At 42.7% G+C, this 22,229-nt stretch overlaps 2 protein-coding genes across 9 annotated transcripts in view; one reads left to right on the top strand and one right to left on the bottom strand.

Annotated features, from left to right (window-relative positions):
- Positions 1-17,481, bottom strand: part of sik3 (SIK family kinase 3) — a 28,025-nt gene extending 10,544 nt beyond the window's left edge. Inside the window, exons 1-15 of one of the 5 annotated variants that reach the window (XM_027138824.2) lie at positions 17,043-17,481; positions 9,025-9,141; positions 8,636-8,699; positions 8,241-8,402; positions 7,666-7,790; positions 7,415-7,538; positions 5,477-5,595; positions 5,100-5,210; positions 4,354-4,503; positions 3,415-3,486; positions 3,194-3,303; positions 2,881-3,034; positions 2,646-2,798; positions 2,215-2,288; positions 857-982 (exon numbers count right to left, since the gene is read on the bottom strand). In XM_027138824.2, the coding sequence (XP_026994625.1) occupies positions 857-982; positions 2,215-2,288; positions 2,646-2,798; positions 2,881-3,034; positions 3,194-3,303; positions 3,415-3,486; positions 4,354-4,503; positions 5,100-5,210; positions 5,477-5,595; positions 7,415-7,538; positions 7,666-7,790; positions 8,241-8,402; positions 8,636-8,699; positions 9,025-9,141; positions 17,043-17,333 (1,952 nt within the window). In that variant the 5' untranslated portion in view covers positions 17,334-17,481. The remainder of the gene's footprint in view (positions 1-856; positions 983-2,214; positions 2,289-2,645; positions 2,799-2,880; positions 3,035-3,193; positions 3,304-3,414; positions 3,487-4,353; positions 4,504-5,099; positions 5,211-5,476; positions 5,596-7,414; positions 7,539-7,665; positions 7,791-8,240; positions 8,403-8,635; positions 8,700-9,024; positions 9,142-17,042) is intronic. The other 4 variants (XM_027138825.2, XM_027138826.2, XM_027138829.2 and 1 more) reach the window with 4 other exon arrangements.
- A 2,806-nt stretch (positions 17,482-20,287) lies between these two features.
- Positions 20,288-22,229, top strand: part of sidt2 (SID1 transmembrane family, member 2) — a 14,438-nt gene continuing 12,496 nt past the window's right edge. For all 4 annotated transcript variants that reach the window (XM_027138835.2, XM_027138833.2, XM_027138834.2 and 1 more), the window contains exons 1-2: positions 20,288-21,134; positions 21,865-21,986. In XM_027138835.2, the coding sequence (XP_026994636.2) occupies positions 20,943-21,134; positions 21,865-21,986 (314 nt within the window). In that variant the 5' untranslated portion in view covers positions 20,288-20,942. The remainder of the gene's footprint in view (positions 21,135-21,864; positions 21,987-22,229) is intronic.

Genomic DNA, 22,229 nt, shown 5'->3' with positions numbered 1-22,229 from the left:
GTACCCTGCCAACACTGCTCCAACAGGTACCCTGCCAACACTGCTCCAACAGGTACCCTGCCAACACTGCTCCAACAGGTACCCTGCCAACACTGCTCCATCAGCTACATTGGCATAAACTGCTCCAACAGTTACCCTACTTACTCCGCTCCAACAGTTACCCTACTTACTCCGCTCCAACAGTTACCCTACTTACTCCGCTCCAACAGTTACCCTACTTACTCCGCTCCAACAGTTACCCTACTTACTCCGCTCCAACAGTTACCCTACTTACTCCGCTCCAAGTTACCCTACTTACTCCGCTCCAACAGTTACCCTACTTACTCCGCTCCAACAATTACCCTACTTACTCCGCTCCAACAGTTACCCTACTTACTCCGCTCCAACAGTTACCCTACTTACTCCGCTCCAACAGTTACCCTACTTACTCCGCTCCAACAGTTACCCTACTTACTCCGCACCAACAGTTACCCTACTTACTCCGCTCCAACAGTTACCCTACTTATACTCCATGTGTTACTTCCTTGTTAGATATTAAAATAATTGTTTCAGGCTTGTTAGAGGGGTATATGCACTGCTCTAATCACGTCATAACAATAACATCATGCAAGTCATGCGGCACTTGGATCGTCCTTGTCCAGTCTGAGCCACACACACACACAGTCACACAGCTCAGCTCTGTCAGTGTGTGTGTGTGTGTAAGACTGGAGCTGGAGTTCACACCAGAGGTCAGGCAAAGGTCAAAACAAAAAAACATGCATCATTCACACTCTCAGTCGAAAGCCCTATCACAGTTCTATTACGAGTCTTTCGCTTCATTGCTTGTGTGTATGTTTGTGTGTGTGTGTTCTCTCACCGTGAGTGCTCGGGGGTCCAGCCCCTTGTGCGTGCTCTCTGAGTGTCATTCGAGAGCTCGGTAGAGGTGTAGCTCGAGCTCGCTGCGTTGTGCGTTGTGTGTCGCTTGGAGCTGTTCGCCAAGTACCTGTGCCATGGGAGTGAAGGGGAGGGGGCGAGGCAAAGACAGGAAGCAGCACGAATCAGCTGTCTGATTGGCCGCCGCTTTGACATGTCCGATTGGAAGACAGGATGTGTCCGTGGCGTTTTGTTTCGGATGTTTACTATTAATAATGTTGTGCAAAGCTTAGTCAGAAGCAAAGCTGAAACTTTTGTTTGGTTTTGGCAAGAAATTTTAGGGTAATTTCGAATTTTGAAGTTAAGATTTTATGACAAGCCAAAACTAAATTGAATTAGGGTTCAGAATGAAAGAGAGAGAGAAAGAGAGAAAAAAGAGGGGGAAGAGGGACAGCAAAGGGAATGACACCCCCAGTGGCAGAAAGCAGTGCTGCAGCCTTTAGTACGCACCCTGCACCCGACGACACCCAGCACAGCGAGCAGCTCCCACACACCAAGACGCGCGCGCACATACACACACAAACAGACACACAGACACACAAGCAGCAAAAAAGCGCTGTAAGCCACACAGGCACACACACAGCTCCTAAACTCTACAACACACCCACAATCCTACACACAGCCCGAGTCTATCCACACTTCACTACTTTCCATTTCAGTATGAATATTTGAGTGCAGCCATGTGCCGTTATTACAATTTCATATCCAAAATTACTTGAAAAATACATTCATATATTCATTTTGTTCTCCATCTTTCTTCTGGTAAACAGAAATTCAGAGGACAGGAACAGAATGCATATTAGCAAGGACATTAGCAGAGATATGGACATTGCCGATATAATAGAATTGTAAATATCATGGAACATATAATTATCAGCACATGGCTGTTTTTTGGGTGCAAATAAACAGCAAAAAATGACTTATTTTAGCTGGAACATGTGACAGTATTTTTGCATTAATTACAATCCTGAAAGGTGTGTAGTGTGGAACCATGTGTGCTGTGTGTAACGTGGCTCCTGAATGTTGAAAGAAAGTTTTAAAGTGGCTGAATTGAAGGAATCCTGATTCTTCCTACAGAGATTTTGAAACAAGATTCAACACAGCTTTTGTAATTTTATCTGGCCAAAAATCGTTATTTGGTCGGAAATCATTCCGAAAATCACTAGAGACAAAAATAAATACCGTTTCCTCCATTTGATTAAAAAAACAATACTGGACAGTGTTAATAAATAAATGACATAAAAAAAAAAGACAAGTAGACACACACGCAGACGCACGCGCAGACGCAGACGCAGGGCTCACCTTTGCACTGCCTCTGGGTCTGGCTCTCCGTCTGACCCCTCCTCATCCACGGGAGCAACGGCTGGAATAGGATGCTGGAGGAAGAAATATGTAATGAAATCTCATTTCTCTGATAAAATACCAACAATCGATCAATTTATTCAATAATGTGTAATAGTACAACAAACAATTACAGGAAAATTACAGAAAAAAAATATATTTGTGTTTGTTTGTACGTTTCATTTATTCACTCTTGTACAAACCCAAACATGCACTTAACACTGAACAGGTGCAGAGGTGGTGTTTCTCTCCTCATGAATATTCATGAACTGGACTCAATTAATATGCATGAGGCATGAATTTAAATACTCCATTGCTTTTTGATATAAAAACATCCTACTTGGATTAAGATTTTGGGCTGTATATGTGGAGTCACAAAAACACACACTCACAGGGCTGGTGACAAGTGGTGACTGGCCACGTGGCCTCTTGAGCATCTGCTGTGCATGAAGCTGGATGTTTGCTCCTCCATCCGAGGCCCTGCGACCCAGCGGACCCATCCCATTTAACAACTGCAGAGTTGGTGGCTGAAGAAGGGATTGCTCCTACACACACACACACAAGGTATACAGACAGCTGCAAAAAAAGGAAGCAAATGAACAAAACTAACACACAAGCATATGTTACCTTGTACTCAAGCTGCTGTGTTGGCTGCAGGCTCTGGGTGGGCATGAAGGTAGGTGTGTGTGTGATTGTGGGGGGCAATTGAGGGAATGGTGCCTGAGGAGGGGCGCGAACAAACCCTGGTGGCAACTTCAACTCCTCCTGCATCATCTCAGTCCTGTGAGAAACACACACACACACACACACACACACACACACACACACACACACACACACACACACACACACACATATTTGTATCACTTATAACATGATGTGAGTATACACAAACACACGTTATATAATTTGGTACATTCTGTGAGTAAAAAGTGAATACCTAGGGTCTGGAACACCGACAGTATGCCGTCTCATTGACAGGTAGCGTGCCATTGCCTCTGGACTTGGCTCCTCCCCTTCATCACTGTCTAATGCCATTGTCCCATCAGGCTACACACACATACAAACACACACAGTTTAAAGGTGTTAGCATGAGCACAAAATAGTGATGTTCAATGGTTGCAGGCTGGTGGAGGTGGTTTTGGATACGGCAACACTCACCTCCACGATCTGGTTCTCGGGATTTATGAGCTGGACATGAGGTACAGTCATGCTAACAGCATTAGCTTGATCCTAAAATTAGAAAAGTGAGAGAGAGAGAGAGCGCAAGAGAGAGAGAGAAATTACCGAATGCTACTTAGGTGCCTTACACAAACACATTTGTAACCCATGTACACCTTAAACCCGTTAAACCAGGGGTTAGGGGGCTGAGCCTGTCCACAGATAATGATGAAAGGATGATATTAATCTATGTTGTCTTTTTGTCTGGCACTTTCTGTAAAGCATTAAAATCCTAGTCTAATATCAGGGTAAGTGTTCTAATATTCGTGTGCCAATTAGCTCACTGCCTATTGTTACTGGGGGAGTCCGTTAGTCTGCTTGGGTTAATTTCATGAAAATCACCTGTGCTGTTTAGTTTTAGCATAACTTTGAAATAGCTATCTAATATTATTTACCGATAATTTCACAAAAAGAAATCAGTGGCTGCATATAATGTAACTTATTTTATAATTACAATGAATATTTAAATAATTACATATACATAAGTATGAACTTTAATACGAACACTGATTAGCACCGAATCAGTCCAACCTTCCTATGTTCATGAACACTTCCGTCTGACTTGTGGTTTCTTGACTAATCTGACGCTTTTTCTGTTTTGAAAGCACCCCTGATAAAACAATGCAACAGATTACTGCCACATTCCTAAAATCTGCCATACGTCTGACATTAACGATTTTGTCATAAGTTATTTGATAATAATAATAATAACAACGTGCTGTTGCCCTACACAAGACAGAGCTCAAACAGATCAAACGCTGCTTTGAGGGCATCATAAATATTTAAGAGCATAAATATGAATATTTATGAGTCGGTCTTGTAAAAATGAATATTCATAAAATTGGCTCTTGAAACTATCCATTAGGTCTGATGTCACACCATGGAGCGCACCTGCACGGCGTTGAGGGGGTAGCCGATGGGGCGAGGGGTGGCAGGAGGAGCCACACGCAGGGTTTTGTGCCTTTTGAGTCTGTCCAATAGCAGACTGTAGATGGCGCTGTAGTGATCGTATGCGTCTGTGTGCAGTGACTTTAACGAGAAAGAAAGAGAGACCGGAGAGAGAAAGAGAGAAGGGGGGGAGAGAATGTTTAATATGTGCATTGTGCCTAAAGTGTCAGAAGGTCATAAAGCAGTGAACGTGACGGATTTGGAAATACAAGATCATACAGTGATTATTTTCGTGTTTAAACTTCACGAGACCACCACTAGCTAAACTAATTAAACCATAATCCATACAAGAAGATAAATATGAAAACAAAAGCACTATGGAACCAAAAAGCTTGGTGTGCAGTGTACATCGGGTGGCTTAGACATGAGCCAAGCTAACTAGTTAACTACAGAATATGTTCATTTTCACGCCACAAAATTGCTCATGTCACTCTGTAGGTCTCTTGTGGATATGGAGGTCATATATGCTTTTGAAAATCCCCAAAATCCAGGAGCATCAGTAAAGAACTAACTGAAGGATGGAAAAACCATTGAGAGTGGGGAAGAACTGAAATGGAAGGCACATGGGTTTGTCAGTTTAAACTTTCAAGCGTTTTCTAAAGGAAGCGAAGCGAGCTGGATAATCTATGCCAAGTGCTCAGGTCTGTAACGATTTATTCGTTTGTGTGCTTGCTTACCTGTAAAATGCGATCTCGGTCCAATCCCATGTCTGACATGGCCATGAGAACCTGCTCGTTAATCAGCTCCGTCTCCCTCTCGGTCTTCACCTGCTCACACTCCGCTATCAGCTAACACACAGACGATTAATGTAGCATATTACAGTCTATATAATATTAACTTACATGGGAAAAAAAACACTCCTAATAAAATATGAAAATACACTTGAACTGTTTTAACCTTTTCAGCTACATAGCCCATGTACCTTAACATAACAAAGGAATATGAATAAAAGTTAATCTGTCCTAAAAGTGCTTATACCTAAAGTACTTGTTCCTTTCCAGTGAGAAGTTAATCAAGACCACGGATGAATGTCAAACTATTTTGTGTGCCTCACCCTGTCAAAGTCGGGATCCGGGTCTCCCTGCCTCATCCACTTGTTCTTACAGATCTGCTCCATGCTGAGTCTGCGGCTCGGCTCCAATACTAACATATGCCTGATTAGATACTCGCAGTCTGGATCCCACACACATATGAAAACATACACAGAGAGAGAGAGAACACACACACACACACACACACACAATTTTAGAAACAAGAGTAAGACCAATTCTTATCGATGTCGGGCAATTCAGCCATGAATTAGCATTTCAGCTCTGGCTAATAATAAAGTGGAAATAAGAATCATTTGCAAATATTAAACTTTCCTGAATCGATTTAGGGAAAATATGTATTGTAATTGTTGTAATACTACACAAACTAATCATTTTTCAAAACAAAACGTACAAAGGAACGACAGTGACGGCATCCAATCCCGTAAGCAACGGTCTCTAATGACGTCATTTATAGTCAAGTGTCATTACGTATTATAGAATTATTTTTAAATCTACAAAATTAGCTCTCTATGCAACACTGATTATGATGTAGACTAGTTGTGTAACTGGTTTTTGTGTTGTGTTTATTTCATTACGAAGGTGGAAATATGAAACATTAGCAACCTTTCCATCAGATGAGCTTGTAAATAGCTAAGAGAAGCCTCCTTATCACCAAAACTACAAGATGTAGACATGTAGGACAACAGAAACTTCCTGAAGACAAGACTTCCTGAAATTTTATCAATTACCTAAGAAATTCCTAAAAAAAAATTCACAACGTTTTAGCAAGTGGAAACGTCGTTATTCAAAGGTGACGTACGGAAAAGAAATGAGAACGATGAAATTGAGATTTTTGGAAAATGACAGTAAAGACTATATATCCCCTAAATAGTCATCCAAGAACTACGCAAAGACACAGTGGCCATGTAAATGAGACAAAAGTTCTGGAATATAAACAGTTCCCTAAAATGTTTTGTAAAACAGCTAAGAGACGACTCGCTACGAGCAGAAACTATGAAAATATTAGCTGGAGAGCATGTAGGCTTCTTTTAAAGTCATTTATAAGGACAATGTGGGATGTGGTAACCTTTACCCCTTTTCCACCTAAAAGAAGCGGGTGCTGGTTCAGAGCTAGAACTGGTGCTGGTTCAAAGTTGGTTCCACTGGCGAACCTTCTAAGAACCGGTTTGCCTTTCCACCGGCTAGAGAGCATCACAGCGCCGAGTGTGACGTCACTGTATACGTGTCACGTGTCCCAGCAACGTTAGCGCAGCAGCGGCAAACACAAACACATCAACAATGGCGGATGTTGCTTTACTGTTAATGCTCATGGCTTTGTGAACCTGTTGGTCCCAGAAGCAATGTGAATTCAACGTATACGTACAGCTCCATGTAATTTGTATAAACGGAGGTTGTAATTGAAAAAGTACATAACACTATTTTATTATTAATACAGAAAAAAAGTTATCCTTAGCATGTAGCTACCTACTATCATGTGTGCTGATAACTGATCATCTCGCGGTAAAGTAAAAGTGTATTAAACATTATTATACTTAAGGTACATTATCAAATGCGCTAACAGTAGCCCCACCCACAGCTCCTGACGCAAGCGGTTCTTAAGTCTAGACCAGCAACGTTTTGGTGCTACTTAAGAACCACTTTTCCTGGTTCAGGGCCGGTGCTTTGGCTGTCTACAAAGAAAGAACTGGTTCTAAATTAGGCTCCGAACCTGCACTCAAACTGCCTCGGTGGAAAAGGGGCACTAGTGGTTAAGGTGTTAGATTAACAATCAGAAGGTTGTGAGTTCAAATCCCAAATCCATCAAGCTACCACTGCTGGGTCCCTGAGCAAGTTCCTCAACCCTCAACTGGGGGTTTTCCAAGTTTAAAAATACTAAGAAAAGCTTCAGCTCTTGGACCTTTAAAATGGTGATTCTCAGAAGTGAAAGGTGACGTGTTTACCTGTGGACATGAAGAACGGGATGCGGAACTTGCCGCTAAGAACACGAGCACGCAGGTTCTGGAGGGTGCTGCCGTCGAACGGGAGAGCGCCACACACAAGCACGTACAACACCACACCTAAGCTCTGTGTGCACAAACACACACGGGATTCAACTGGATGTCCAAACACAACAAGGCTATTTACATCAGAACGTCCTTGTGCTCAAGCTAACGGTTTCATAGCATATGGCGTGTGTGTGTGTGTGTCTTACCCAGATGTCCACTTTGGGACCGTCATATTCTTTGCCCTCAAACAGTTCTGGAGCAGCATATGGAGGACTTCCACACCACGTCTTCAACAACTGTCCTCGAGAGAACAGATTACTGAATCCAAAGTCTACAGAGAGAGAGAGAGAGAGAGAGAGAGAGAGAGAGAGAGAGAGAAAATGGTGGACTGATGTCTTGCAATATATCTTTGTCCAACTTCTGTCTGTCTCACTAGCTTTCTGTTTCACCATTTGTCTCTCTCTCTCTCTCTCTAAATGTTTTTGTCTGTCCATCTGTCTGTCGCTACCCAACATTTAATTGTTCACCTCAATCTGTCTGTCTTTGTCTCTCCTCTATTTATTTGTGTCTTGCTCTCCTCCATATTTATGTTTCTTCTTATCTGTCTGTTTGCCTTCGCTTCAGTCTGCCTTTATGTGTTTTATGCCACCACCCCCCCGTCTGCTTACTTGGAATCATGAGGTTACGATTATGATCTACAGCCACGCTACATGCTCTACACTCCCATTTCTGCCAGTTCTGTATGTTGATATGAAGACTGTGACCTTCTAATCTCTCTGACCTGCGATTTTGATGTTGAGGTTGTGGTCCAGCAGCAGGTTCTCGGCCTTCAGGTCTCTGTGGACGATGTTTCTGCAGTGACAGAAGTGGACAGCCGCCACGATTTGTTTAAACTTTCGCCGTGCGTCTTTCTCCGCCATACGACCGTGAGCCACCAGATGATCTGATCACACACACACACACACACACACACACACACACACACACACACACACACACACACACATACATCTTCAGGGCCATTGAGCTCATGCTGACACTTATCAGCCACAGGCCTCTGGGCTGTGTACCAAACCATTTGGCTACTGGACGAATCCTAGCATGCTACCTATACACATTATTCAGAGCAGTAGAGCTATGTTTGGGACGAAGCCACAGTGAGGCTGTAACACTTACCGAAAATCTCTCCACCACTCGCGTACTCCGTTACTAAATAAATCATCCTCTCCGTCTCCATCACCTGGAAGTGGAGAAAGCACACACACACACACACACACACACACACACACACACACACACATACACACACACACACACACACAAACAAACAATTTAATCTATTTACTATTGGATTGAATTTTTTTTTTCATTCAATCTATGATCAAGTTCTCATGGATTCTCTTTCTGAAGCCTTTATTTTTATCCTGTAAAGTTTCCTTTTTTTTTGTATACATTTTTTTTTTAAATGCACTCCAACTTGCTTCAACCGAGTGTGAAAAAGAGCTGGAAGATGACTGACAGCTACGAAGGACCAATGGGGCCAGAGAAAAGAACAGGGACGGGACCTGGTAGAGGCGAATGATGTGAGGATGTCGCAGCATTTTCATGATCTGCACCTCCCTGAAGATCTTCTTCAGATTGTCGTCATCCAGCTGCGTCTTGTCCACGATTTTAATCGCCACCTGAGACACGTGAAAGGAGAAAGAGATGATATAGTATAGAGTAACTTAAAGGCAGGGTCTCTGTTATTTGAGAAATGCTTCAGAAGACTGAGTCGGGACGAAAAAACAAAACAAAAACAAAGCTAATGTGTAGCCAATGAGCAGAAAGGGGCGTGTCTTGTCAATATGTGGCGGAGAGAGTGTTCAGTGCGCATGTGTGACATTAGCAGAAAGCAGTTTTAACATTGACGTGGAGGATAAAAACAAAGAAAGAAAGAGAAGAAAGACTTACGATAAGAACAAGAAGTAGGACGTGTTAATATAGGATCAGCTTTCCAGCGCTGGAGAGAACTGAAGGAGCAGGAAGTTGGCCACATATTCACAGGTTGGAGTTTCCCGAGTCAATAACTCCTGAGCTAAACGCTGTTACTACACAAATAACACCTCTTTTCTATCGTAGTAATTTAGAGAGGCAGCTACAACCGCGTTTTGTGTAGTAACAGCGTTTAGCTCAGGAGTTATTGACTCGGGAAACTCCGACCTGTGAATATGTGGCCGACTTTACTTAAGACGCCGAGGCGCTTTTTTCCTTCTCGATAGGTGAGTAACGTTGGTTTTGCTTTGTTACACAGAACTAATATATGCCTTTGTCCTTTACATGATTATGCTTGTGTGTCATTTTTGCTTGTTTGTTTATCTACAATCGTATTGTTCTTCCCTTCAGCTATGATAAAGACACGTTTCTTTCTGTTAGTCGCCTGGGTTACGTATGCATGTGTGGGCGGAGCTATCGATACAGGGGTGGGACCCATTTGGGTTAGGGGCGTGTTTGTTTTGGTGATTTCAGATGTCAACATTGGCTTTCAAACTACAGAGACCCCACCTTTAAATTAACAAAATGAAAAGGTCAGTGATTAACACAACTGGAGAAACTTGCAATATATATCTCTGATGGAGAAGTCTTTAGAAAACAGTTCAAAGCTACAGGATCAATCAGGGTCCTGTTTGTCTATATTTACCTGTTTGTCTATATTTACATGTAAACAGGACGACTCTCGTCAGTAAAACTCCATAAATTTAGTCTTTTTTTTTTTTTAATCTGTTGCAGATGATTCAGTTCCAAGCGAGGGAAACTCAATGTTGCTAGAGTAAACCTGAGATTGTCACAAACTTAACACACCCTTTCAGATCATACAGTCTATGTAGGTAGATAACAGATAAATAAATAAATAAATAAATAAATAAATAAATAAATAAATAAATAAACAAACAAAATAAAATAAAATAAAATAAAATAATGAATTTCATGACAATATAATCAGGCTAAATCTAGTCGAGAAAGTGTGTGCTCTGTGATATTTTTAACCACTACAGGCTATCACGCGTATCATCACATTGCTTCTGGGACCAACATCTGGACACAAACACACCAGTACAGAGCACGACGGTACAGATGGAATGTGTGATAGCGGAGGGAAAAGAAAGTAAAAAGAAAATAAACGAATGTTAGATTCCCGGCATAAGAACTATAAGATTGTGTATCGCGGTTTACTGTAATAGCACCGTATTCCTGTTTCCGACATTAACAATTGGTCAGATCAGACTGTTGTCATGGAAACTATGTAAGGGGGAAAAAAAAAACTTTTCAAAAGGAACGATGATACGATTAAAAAGCAACGTTGCTTATGTAATATTTTCCAAAAGCGCTGATGCCGAATCTGAGGTCCGACAGGATTCTATTAACGTCCGTGTAGGATACAAAAAAGACGAAATGGAAACGCGGTACGAGATCCAAGACCATCTTTTCTGTCAATAATATAAAACCGAAAAATGCTTGGCCCCTTAATCGCTTCTTGTGGTTATTATTATTATAATTATATCATTGCTGTTGTTATTATTAGTAGTAGTATTAATAATAGTGCCAACGAAGAGCAGCTCTTTTTAACATCACGTAAATGCAAGTGGGCAGCACACACAGGGTTGTACCATCTGGACACGCTAGCAGTCGAACACCCCTGATGGTTCATGTGGGCGACACGCTCACGCTCACACACACACACACAAACACACACATACGCACGGGCTTCCCCGGGACTGTCATGGATGTTCATGTCTGTGCTGTAGAGTTTGGCACGTGGATCTACAAAAATGTGTGATAACAGACTGGTGGAATAAACGGCAAGGGTGCGTGCGAGTGTGTTCCGTTTTTCTGTGGAAATACGTGTCTGCGATGACGTCTTGTCAGGATGTTCAGCGGAACAGGAGCTGATGCATGATGAGCGAGTGTAATGGGGCGAGCACGGGCAATTAGTAGAGTATCTGTAATGGGCACGGACACACACACACACACACACACACACACAGAGTCCAGGATGTTAAATGAAAAGAGCAATATTATGCAAAAACTAATCTCATAAAAATAAATCACACACTCCTAACAGTACACACACAGAGGCTGTGTGTGTGTGTGTGTGTGTGTGTGTGTGTGTCCAGAGTCTGTGATGACATACCTGGTTTCCAGTGTGTTATTCACATGCGTGTAAAGTCAGAGTCACGAGCGCAGACCCGCTGACAGGTCACAGAATGAGGCTAATGCTAGGGCTGTAACAGGTGCTATGCTCTGTGTGTGTGTGTGTGTGTGTGTGGTGTGTGTGTGTGTGTGTGTGTGTGTGTCCTGTTAGTACTGTTAGTATCAGTACATTTTTTTTTAATGTCCTCATCTTAAATGTTTCTAAGGATGTAAAGTGACAATACAGTTATTTCCAAAAATATTGGCACTTTTGAATAAACTGAGGAATTTTATGATAATTAAATAATGAAGAAAAAAACCACGACACTTCTTTACTGAAACCCTACATCAGGTTACAGGTCAAGTCCTGATGAGTCGTCTCTCAGGGCGACGCTGCTCAAACAAAAATGTGTCCGTTTGCAAATCTTTAGTTCACGGACTGCTGCAGCACCGCGTTCAGCTCGCCGCTGGTGGGCGTTGTAGAAGAGCGCGGTTAAACTTCACTAAAATGGAAATTTAATGCGGCTTCTCCGTTACAGCCAACAGGAGACGGCCGGGGACACGATCTCGAAGTTCAAACAAACAGTTTCACAACTATTACATATGCTGCTCACTGAATATCTAAGATCTGTGTATTTTTGTTTCGCTGGTGTTTATTTGTCCCCTTTATTAAACCCCGTGACTGGCTGATTGCAGGAATGTGCAGGTGTTCCTAATAAAGTGGACAGGAAGTGTACGTTCAACTTTTTGCCACGTGTGAAACTTCTCACTTGGCAAAGGCTTGTTTACTTTTTTCCGTCATCATATTTCCGAACAACGCGTAAAGGAGTCCTGCGTAGACGCGAAAGGTTTTTCTGGCGTATTTTGAAGTTGTTTAACTATAAACACGGTGAGAAAACAAACCAAGCTAGCAAACAATCTCTCAATTCCGTGCTAACGTACCAGTGTGACAACATCCTACGTGCAGGTCTGATTCAGAATCTGAATAAGTAAGAAATTATGAATAAGAATCCGTCCGAACGCAGTGAGTGCTAAAACGTTTTCCTCTTAATTCTGGAGCAAAAACTCCTGATTGATTAAATAATTTATTGATTTATTAACAAAAATAAGGAAGGAAAAGACGGAGGGAAAAACAAACCACGTGTGAAGTTGATTTTAAATTATGATTTTTTTTTTTTATTTTTACGTCTCCTGATTTGATCATTCTTAAAATGACGACACCAAAAAACAAAAACACAAAAATCCTCACTCTGGGATTGTGGGGCGGTTCTGGCTTATGGTGTTGTGATAAATTGAAGCACACAAATAAAAGGAAGTGTGTTACTGCTTCACTATAATGACTGCAGAATGGATTTGGTGGAGATTAGACTGTCGACGCGAGCGCATGACGTCTCCGGTCTGCTTGCGTGGAGAACCGGAGCGACGTGATGGAAAGCGCTAGCGCTGTAACAAGGTGTCATTAAGACGTTTTTAGCGAGGACTTTGGAAATAATGAGTGTTTGCCGGTTTGCTGTTGAAACGCAAGCGTGAAACGTCTGCGTGTGTTTAACGTTTGATGAGATGAAAAGCCTCGAGCGGATTTTTTTTTTACCTGTATCACTTGAATGAAAGTCCTGAGAATCTGATCACTTTCTCTGTGTGTGTGTGTGTGTGTGTGTGTGTGTGTGTGTGTGTGTGTGTGTGTGTGTGTGTGAGTGAGTGAGGGGGGGTGTTTACGCAACCTAGGGAATACAGGAATGCATATTCTAGGTGAAAGTGAATGAACTCGATGCTCTGTAGCTAAAGCCCTGTGATGCTGCAGTGACATTTGCACACAGACTCTTCCTCGTCATAAAGCAAACGACCCAAAAGACAAGATACGCTATAAACAGACTAGACGCTAAGAGTAAGAATGATACGACAACACAAATCTGGACAGACGATCGAACGACGCTGGGCGAGAACACCACGAGGATGACGATTCCCGACACCACTGATGAGATGAAGAGTATGAGCGAAAGGGTCAACAGATGAGAGAGCACAAAGTGAGGCCGGGCTTTAACGAGTACCCTAAGAAGCTGAGCGAGTGCAGAGAATCCGTAGTGTGTGTGAGAAGTTTACTTCAGCGAGCACTGGAGCACTGCAACGTTTGGGACTGATCAGCTGCTTTGTCGAGTCTAATCCACAAGTCCAGGTTACTACAAAGCTTCAAATAACTATAACTCGATCACAATCGGCAATTTCTTTTCCTTGATCATTTAAATATCTACGATTATTCGTTAGCATTTACTGCAGGTGCCGTGATGACGTCGATCGATGCTGTGTTATTGATTAGCGGCGCGTTCCTTAACATGATGCTGAGCTTTAAATCTCAGAAATGTCATTTCACTATTGGGGGTATTGAAATTTGCAGAATATCGGAAACTGGCTGAAGAACCAACTACAGATATAAACTATTACCACTAAGATGAACCCAAAGACCAGAAATGTTCTTAAGACTCTGCTGTTTAGCAAACCAGAAATAAATAAATAAATAAAACACAACAAACAAAACAGACACACAAAGCAACCTCAGGTGACGTCGTTCCAGGTCATTCCAGTGAAGATTTCATTTTGCAGACACTCAGTAATTATGGCTGCTGGTGTGGTTCTCAGTAATCCACTGAAGCTCCTACAGTAAACAAACAAGCGACTGTGAACGAGCCGGAACCCGACTGAGTTTCGTTTCACTAGATCAATGAAGTTGTTCACGCTTCGGTTTGATTCCAGACTAGCGGCGTGTGTCCCAGTGGTCCGGAGAAGCGCCTTAGGATACTTTAAACTGAAAAGAAAAGGTCATGTTACTTCCTGGTTCAAAGCGCTAGGATTGATTTTGGTCTTCAGGACAGACAGAATATCATTATCATCTTGATGGGAACAAAGTAAAAATAAATGTATGCATGTCAAAAAAACTTAAATACCAGTCTTCACAAATGTGGAGCACCAAAGTATGGTGACATGAGCTACGGTTAACATGAAAGCAAAACTGCGATCGTAAGCATCGTCCCACGGACAAACACAGAATTTCGGTAACCACCTGCTTTCAAGGTAACTGCTCGTGAAACTTGCAGAATGACGTGCTGTTAAGTTTCAGGTAATGTTTTTCATTTTGACTGATTTAATAAGAGCACAAAGATACACAAACTTCTTTCCTCCTAATGCAAGTCGATCTGATCAAGCAGCAGCTTATAAAAAATATAAATCCAAAAAAACAACCGTTATTCTGATTTCCTGAATTCAAGAGGAAGAACAGGAATAGAGGTTTTAATTCTTTAGATATTTGTTTAATATTGCAAGACTGTAAGAAGTGCTAAAACCAAATGAAGAGCTGAAAAGAAGGCCAAACGAGGAGCTGAACCTGGAGGGGACCAAACGAGGAGCTGAACCTGGAGGGGACCAAACGAGGAGCTGAACCTGGAAGGGACCAAACGAGGAGCTGAACCTGGAGGGGACCAAACAAAGTGCTGAACCTGGAGGAGACCAAATGAGGAGCTGAACCTGGAGGGGACCAAACAAAGTGCTGAACCTGGAGGGGACCAAACAAAGTGCTGAACCTGGAGGGGACCAAACAAAGTGCTGAACCTGGAGGGGACCAAACAAAGTGCTGAACCTGGAGGGGACCAAACAAAGTGCTGAACCTGGAGGGGACCAAACAAAGTGCTGAACCTGGAGGGGACCAAACGAAGTGCTGAACCTGGAGGAGACCAAACGAGGAGCTGAACCTGGAGGAGACCAAACGAGGAGCTGAACCTGGAGGAGACCAAACCAAGTGCTGAACCTGGAGGAGACCAAACCAAGTGCTGAACCTGGAGGGGACCAAACCAAGTGCTGAACCTGGAGGGGACCAAACGAGGAGCTGAACCTGGAGGGGACCAAACAAAGTGCTGAACCTGGAGGGGACCAAACAAAGTGCTGAACCTGGAGGGGACCAAACAAAGTGCTGAACCTGGAGGAGACCAAACGAGGAGCTGAACCTGGAGGAGACCAAACCAAGTGCTGAACCTGGAGGAGACCAAACCAAGTGCTGAACCTGGAGGAGACCAAACCAAGTGCTGAACCTGGAGGAGACCAAACCAAGTGCTGAACCTGGAGGAGACCAAACCAAGTGCTGAACCTGGAGGAGACCAAACGCTTGTCAGCGGGCAACGTCGCCTTACAGGAAGCACTCGAGATGTTCGGTCGCTTTATGATCCGGTATTGAGAGAAATCCGGATTGAAACCGTGTGTAAACCGAACAGGCTTTTTTTTTTTGGCTTCGATCCTTCGCAGCAGCTCCGTTTCAGACACGCTGAGAAAACGAATCGCACGTATCAGCTGATCTCTCTTAGTAAGCACCGTGCCAGCTGCGTGTCTACCCACCTCACGCCCACACCGTGCGTACAAACCTTCACACGCAGTAAGAGGGGGTAAATAAAAAAATAAAAACAGGAAAGGAATGAAAAATGAGATGAGATACGCAATGGCACGAGGAGACACAGGATCACAATCTCATGATTAAATAGTGAGACGAATGCGTTTGGTGCAGTAAACAGAATACAAGGGCACCACTCAGCCCATGCAAATACACTCCATCATCATCATCATCATCATCATGGCCATAATTACACATCAGCACCAACACTATTCCTAACACTTGTAAAGAACAAATTAAACAGATTTTGACTGATCATTGAGCTGTTTTATATGTCAAGCTTCACACCTGGTTGTCTCACGTTCGGATTTCAGACATAATTGAACTCTAAACATGTATTTATTTGCTCGCCGATGCTAATTAAACAACTTCAGCTAGTTAACGTTATGCTAATGAGCTCAGTCTGTTACACACAGCACCGCTGTTAAAGTCGGTTTATAAGCGCTTATAAATCACAACACTGACATCTGATTGACACCGTTACTCTTTGGCTACAAGCTAAAAGCTGACTAGCGCTTTTTCTTCATCACTTCGTCCGTCCAGAAACGACCATGTCAACCTGGATAACACGCTAAATGTCTTTACATCAGCATAAAATAACGTTAGAGTATTCAAACCTATTAGTACTGGGAGAAAATAACCCAGAATAAATACAAAGGGAACTAGAAAGGAGTTTTTAAAAAAAAGTAGGCTAGCTTGCTAGCTGTAGCATAGCATTAGCATAGAGAGAGCAACACAACAACACTGCCCCGCAGGCCCATTAGCTGAACCCCAAACACACACATAGCGCACTACGTACAGCGCAGAAGGACTTATGGTCAAACCCTTTGTAGTGCGCTATGTGTAGGGAAACTCAGCGCCGTTTGGGACGCGAACATTAATCTCAGCCGAGCGCTTTTTATCATCACAGCGGTGAAATAAACCGAGACACCGAGATGACAGTGTGAGAGCCGGACGGTTCTCCCGGTAAGAGCTTCGCCTCACCTTGGCTTTGGTGATGACGTGCGTGGCGAGTTTGACGACGGCGAAGTTGCCCTTGCCGATAGTCCGCTCCAGTTCGTAGTAGCCCACTCGAGCTGGGGGCGGCCTGCCGACCGCGGGGTGCCCGGGGTTCGCCAAACACGCCGCGTTTTGTGCGGCTCGGTTCTGGTGCTCGAGGCCAGAGCCGGGTGGTGCTCGGTTCGGGGCGCCCAAGCACGCCGTCGTTCTGACCGAGTGCGAAATCGCGGCCGCGGCGGGCGCAGCAACAGCAGCTCCGCTTGGCACGGCCGCCATCTTCTTTCGCCTCTCTCTCTCTCTCTTTCTCTCTCTTTCTTTCTTTCTCTCTCTCTCTCTCTCTGTCTCACTCTCTCTCTCTGCGGAAACGACTACAGAGCAGCGTTTGCGGCGGCGCGCGGCGCTAAACACGCCCCCTCCGTGCGTCACTCGACTACATGTCCACGCCCTCTTCGTGCGTCACTTCACACTGAACCCGCCCTCCCTCTACGAGCGCCCGCGCTTATGTCGCTATAGCAACGGTTAGCGTAAACGATGACTTCATTCCCCTCCTCCTACCGCCCCTCCCCGTACTCCACTCCGTGTGTGTCGATTCCAGTCGCCATGGCTACTAAAACGAAACCGCGTTTGTTTGTGTGCGTGCGCGCGCACCGAGTGGGCGGCGCGTGAATTTCGAGACGCGTCTCATAGCAAACAAAAAAAAGAAAGAAGGCAAACAAATAAAAGCGCGGGATTTACGTGAAATTTGTGTCTCTGAGGAAAATCTACCATTGCCATGACAACAAGGAAGTCATGGTATTCTGTATTATATAGAGCTCACACAAATAATTATCATATAATAATCAATAATAAATAATCAGACTGGTGATAAAGTGGGAACCAGATGAGTAAGTGTGATGGAGCACTTATGTAGTGTCCTGTGGGAGCACGTATGTAGTGTCCTGTAGCGAGCACGTATGTAGTGTCCTGTGGGAGCACGTATGTAGTGTCCTGTGGGAGCACGTATGTAGTGTCCTGTAGCGAGCACGTATGTAGTGTCCTGTAGCGAGCACGTATGTAGTGTCCTGTGGGAGCACGTATGTAGTGTCCTGTGGGAGCACGTATGTAGTGTCCTGTGGGAGCACGTATGTAGTGTCCTGTAGCGAGCACGTATGTAGTGTCCTGTGGGAGCACGTATGTAGTGTCCTGTGGGAGCACGTATGTAGTGTCCTGTGGGAGCACGTATGTAGTGTCCTGTAGCGAGCACGTATGTAGTGTCCTGTGGGAGCACGTATGTAGTGTCCTGTGGGAGCACGTATGTAGTGTCCTGTGGCGAGCAGGTATGTCGTGTCCTGTGGGAGCACGTATGTCGTGTCCTGTGGGAGCACGTATGTAGTGTGCTGTGGGAGCACGTATGTAGTGTCCTGTGGGAGCACGTATGTAGTGTCCTGTGGCGAGCAGGTATGTTGTGTCCTGTGGGAGCACGTATGTCGTTTCCTGTGGGAGCACGTATGTAGTGTCCTGTGGCGAGCAGGTATGTTGTGTCCTGTGGGAGCACGTATGTCGTGTCCTGTGGGAGCACGTATGTAGTGTCCTGTGGCGAGCAGGTAGGTTGTGTCCTGTGGGAGCACGTATGTAGTGTCCTGTGGCGAGCAGGTAGGTTGTGTCCTGTGGGAGCACGTATGTAGTGTCCTGCGGCGAGTACGTATGTCGTGTCCTGTGGCGAGCAGGTAGGTCGTGTCCTGTGGCGAGCAGGTAGGTTGTGTCCTGTGTGCAAGCACGTATGTACTGTCCTGTGGCGAGCAGGTATGTCGTGTCCTGTGGTGATCACGTATGTAGTGTCCTGCGGCGAGCACGTATGTAGTGTCCTGAGTCGGGCACGTATGTAGTGTCCTTACTAAAATAATTAGTATTTTCTCTTCTGCCATAACTTGATAAACTGACTCTGTGTTTAATACATCACTAGAATATACTATTTAGCATATAATAGACATTTTGATTTATTCTTATTAAGTATAAAGTGTGAAAACAAGTCTGCAAAATGAGAATTATTCTCTGAAATAGAAAACAGAGGACCATATCTCTAATTACTACAACCATCATTTAAAAATAAGTATAGGGATTAGAAATAAACTTTTACAGAATACTGACACATGCTGAAACGATTTGAACTAGATACGTTGTAAAAAAAAACAAAAAAAAAACCAGATGATTTATGATGCAACTTAAGAAGACTGATGTTGTAAAATAATAAAAACAGATCAGTGGTGCAGTCTTAAATTTTTTGAAAGCTTTCTTCACTATATAAGGGGAACACATCTTTCTAATGGAAAATACTTTATTATTAAAGGATCATTGGAATTATATGCCTATACACTTACTCAACTAAAATGAACTAAACACTTACTCTACTACTGGTCGTCTTTTTGACCATCAAAGCTGAAACATCTTTTGACAGTGTGCTTATTTAATTATCATTTATTTCCGCTTTTACTAATACTAAATATTTTGAACACAAACCGCTAGGATATACAGTGGAGATTAACGACATCAAGTGGTCGAGTCAGGGAACTGCAGCTCTTACAGTCAGCTGATTATAAGAATCTTATCTTTAAGTTTCAATACAACAATTATTAAGAATTAAACTGCAAAAGTTGTTCAACTGAAAAAGAAGAGATGATTAATCATTCGTACAAGACAAAAAGTGGTCTAGATGTTGACAATAAAAACAATAAAAAGAAAGTCAGGAAGTCAATACAAATGGCAGTCAGTTCATGTGATTATGTGAATGATCTATAAAGAATATGTAATATAATTTATATTAAAAAAATATAATGATAATTGATTCAATCTAAACAAGCAATCGTTTATTAACTGGTGTAAATAAATAAATAACAAAAAGTTTAAATATATATTTTAGATAATATGGAAGAAAGAAAGAAAGAAAGAAAGAAAGAAAGAAAGAAAGAAAGAAAGGTTATATGATTCAGGAGAAACGTGCATTCTTCAGTAGTCTTTAAATCTTTTTATATGAAGTCTTGACCTTCTCAACATGGCGGATGCGCTGACGTATCTAGCCACAGAGCACCTGACATGGTCTTGCTACAGGTAGTTAGCAAATCATCCAATTGGAGCAGCGCGAGTTATAGCTAAGTAGGCGGGATCAATCATCCATCCAATCGTGACACGGAGACTGGATTCGTTAGCCAATCCCAGGACAGGAAGCGTTTTTATGATCTCACCGCGCGAGGGCGCTGTTGAGTAACCCAGATTGGACCCGTTTGTTTTCACTGCCAATAAGAGATTTCTGAACATCGTTAACGGGCGTTTTGCAGAAATAGACGAAGATTAAGGACTAAAACGGTTGATTTGTGAGATACATCCTTGCTCCAGACGCCTTGGGAGATACATTACCTGTTATATGTGGTGTTTATTTGTTGTTATAGCAAAGCTGAACTGACTTTAGCAGTTAGCGTTAATGCTAATGCTAACAGCTGGCTTAAAAACATCTGAAACTGTATTTAATGCACTTTGACCTTTTTTTTGGGGGGGGGGGGTATTTATAATGTCATGTCTAAATAACGTGTTGTAAGCGTTTTAGCTAGCTAGCTACATGGCTGCTGATATATCTTTAAATCATAAAGTAAATCATTAATGTTAAATCTAGAAGCTAGCTAATCGAGTGTAATCAAGTGAGAGTTTGTTTATATCGAAAGCATTTCGGGTGATAACAAGCCTCACGGTTTTTTTTTTTTTTGTTTGTTTGTTTTTTTCGAAGATATTTTTTTATTTGTACACCTTGTTGTTGTTGTTCGTTCGAATCCCTGACGCGCGATGATTACGTCATAGACCTCATCACGTCTTCGTCTTGGCTGTGAAAACTCCCATGACCTCTCAGACAGATGCAGCATGGCCAGCTGCTGGAAACCCAAACACTCGTTTCTGAGATTCTGCTTGTTATTTGTGTTGACGGTTGAGGCTACAAACAGCTCAGTGGAGGTGCAGCAGAAAGACGGAGAGTTTGAGACGAGAAACACGGACAATGTGGACAGTAACCTGCAGATCATCTATTCGTTCAACCACACTGTCACTCGCAATAAGGTGAGCACCAGTATGGCAACAATAAAGCTCAGAGTATCCATCGATACTCGTACCGATCTGACACTTTGTTATATCATGTTTCATTGGCTCTTTGTTTACATTGTTGTAACCGCTTCTTTATTTGTCAGTGTTTTGATTTTCATCTTACTCTTTTTCTGTTTTTGTTCTTAACTTGATCTTACCTTGAGCTGAGACTCTAACTGAATCTCTGTAATATTGAGCAAACCCTGAACTGACTCTTTAAACGAATCAGAATACTGGTTTAACCATAATCTGACTCTTTAAATGAATCACAATACTCGACTCTGTAAGTGAATCATAATAATACTGATCAAACCCTGAGCCGACTCTTTTAATAAATCATTATACTGGTTTAGCCATGAACTGACTCTTTAAGTGAATCATAATAATACTGATCTAACCCTGAACTGATTTTCAAAATGAATCATTATAACACTGATCTAAACCATTAATACATCTACATTTATTGTTACAAGTCTAAACCGGTTCATTATTGGCTTTTTGCTTCTAGTATCACTTGAAATGTTGCTTTTGCTTCTGTATTGTTTTTCTAATCTTTCTGTCAGTAGCTGCTTAAAGAATCATCTTTCATTACAAAACTCATTTTCATGTTGAAACTTTAGGGAAACGTTGCAAGTGATAATGTTGCAACCATAAATATTCCACAATTTAACATGTAGTTCTCTCTCTCTCTCACACACACACACAGACAGAGGGGGTGCGTGTGTCAGTGGAGCTGCTGTCAGTGAACACTACGAGTCCCGTGTTGTTTGTAGTGAGGCAGAAACAGGCCGTGCTCTCCTTCCAAGTCCCACTCATCCTACGAGGCCTGTGAGTATCCTGACACCTAGTGACCTCTGACCTTTCTGGATACTCATCCTGATTCTTTAAGTGATCTTAGACATGTAGATATCATCTACACTAAAGGAAAAGAAGTTTTCATCACGGTTTCCAGGGATCTTTAGCAAAAACACCAGAGGAAAAGGTTAAAAGGTTAAAAAAGGCAATGACCAGTCTGCTGATTTCATGTTTCAAAAGACATCACGGGGACGATTACAGTAACAAAGGTGGTTT

This window comes from Tachysurus fulvidraco, chromosome 11 (assembly GCF_022655615.1).
Source record: "Tachysurus fulvidraco isolate hzauxx_2018 chromosome 11, HZAU_PFXX_2.0, whole genome shotgun sequence".
NCBI lineage: Eukaryota > Metazoa > Chordata > Actinopteri > Siluriformes > Bagridae > Tachysurus > Tachysurus fulvidraco.
Note: the sequence above shows the minus strand (reverse complement) of the source record. Positions and strands in the feature narration are given on the sequence as shown.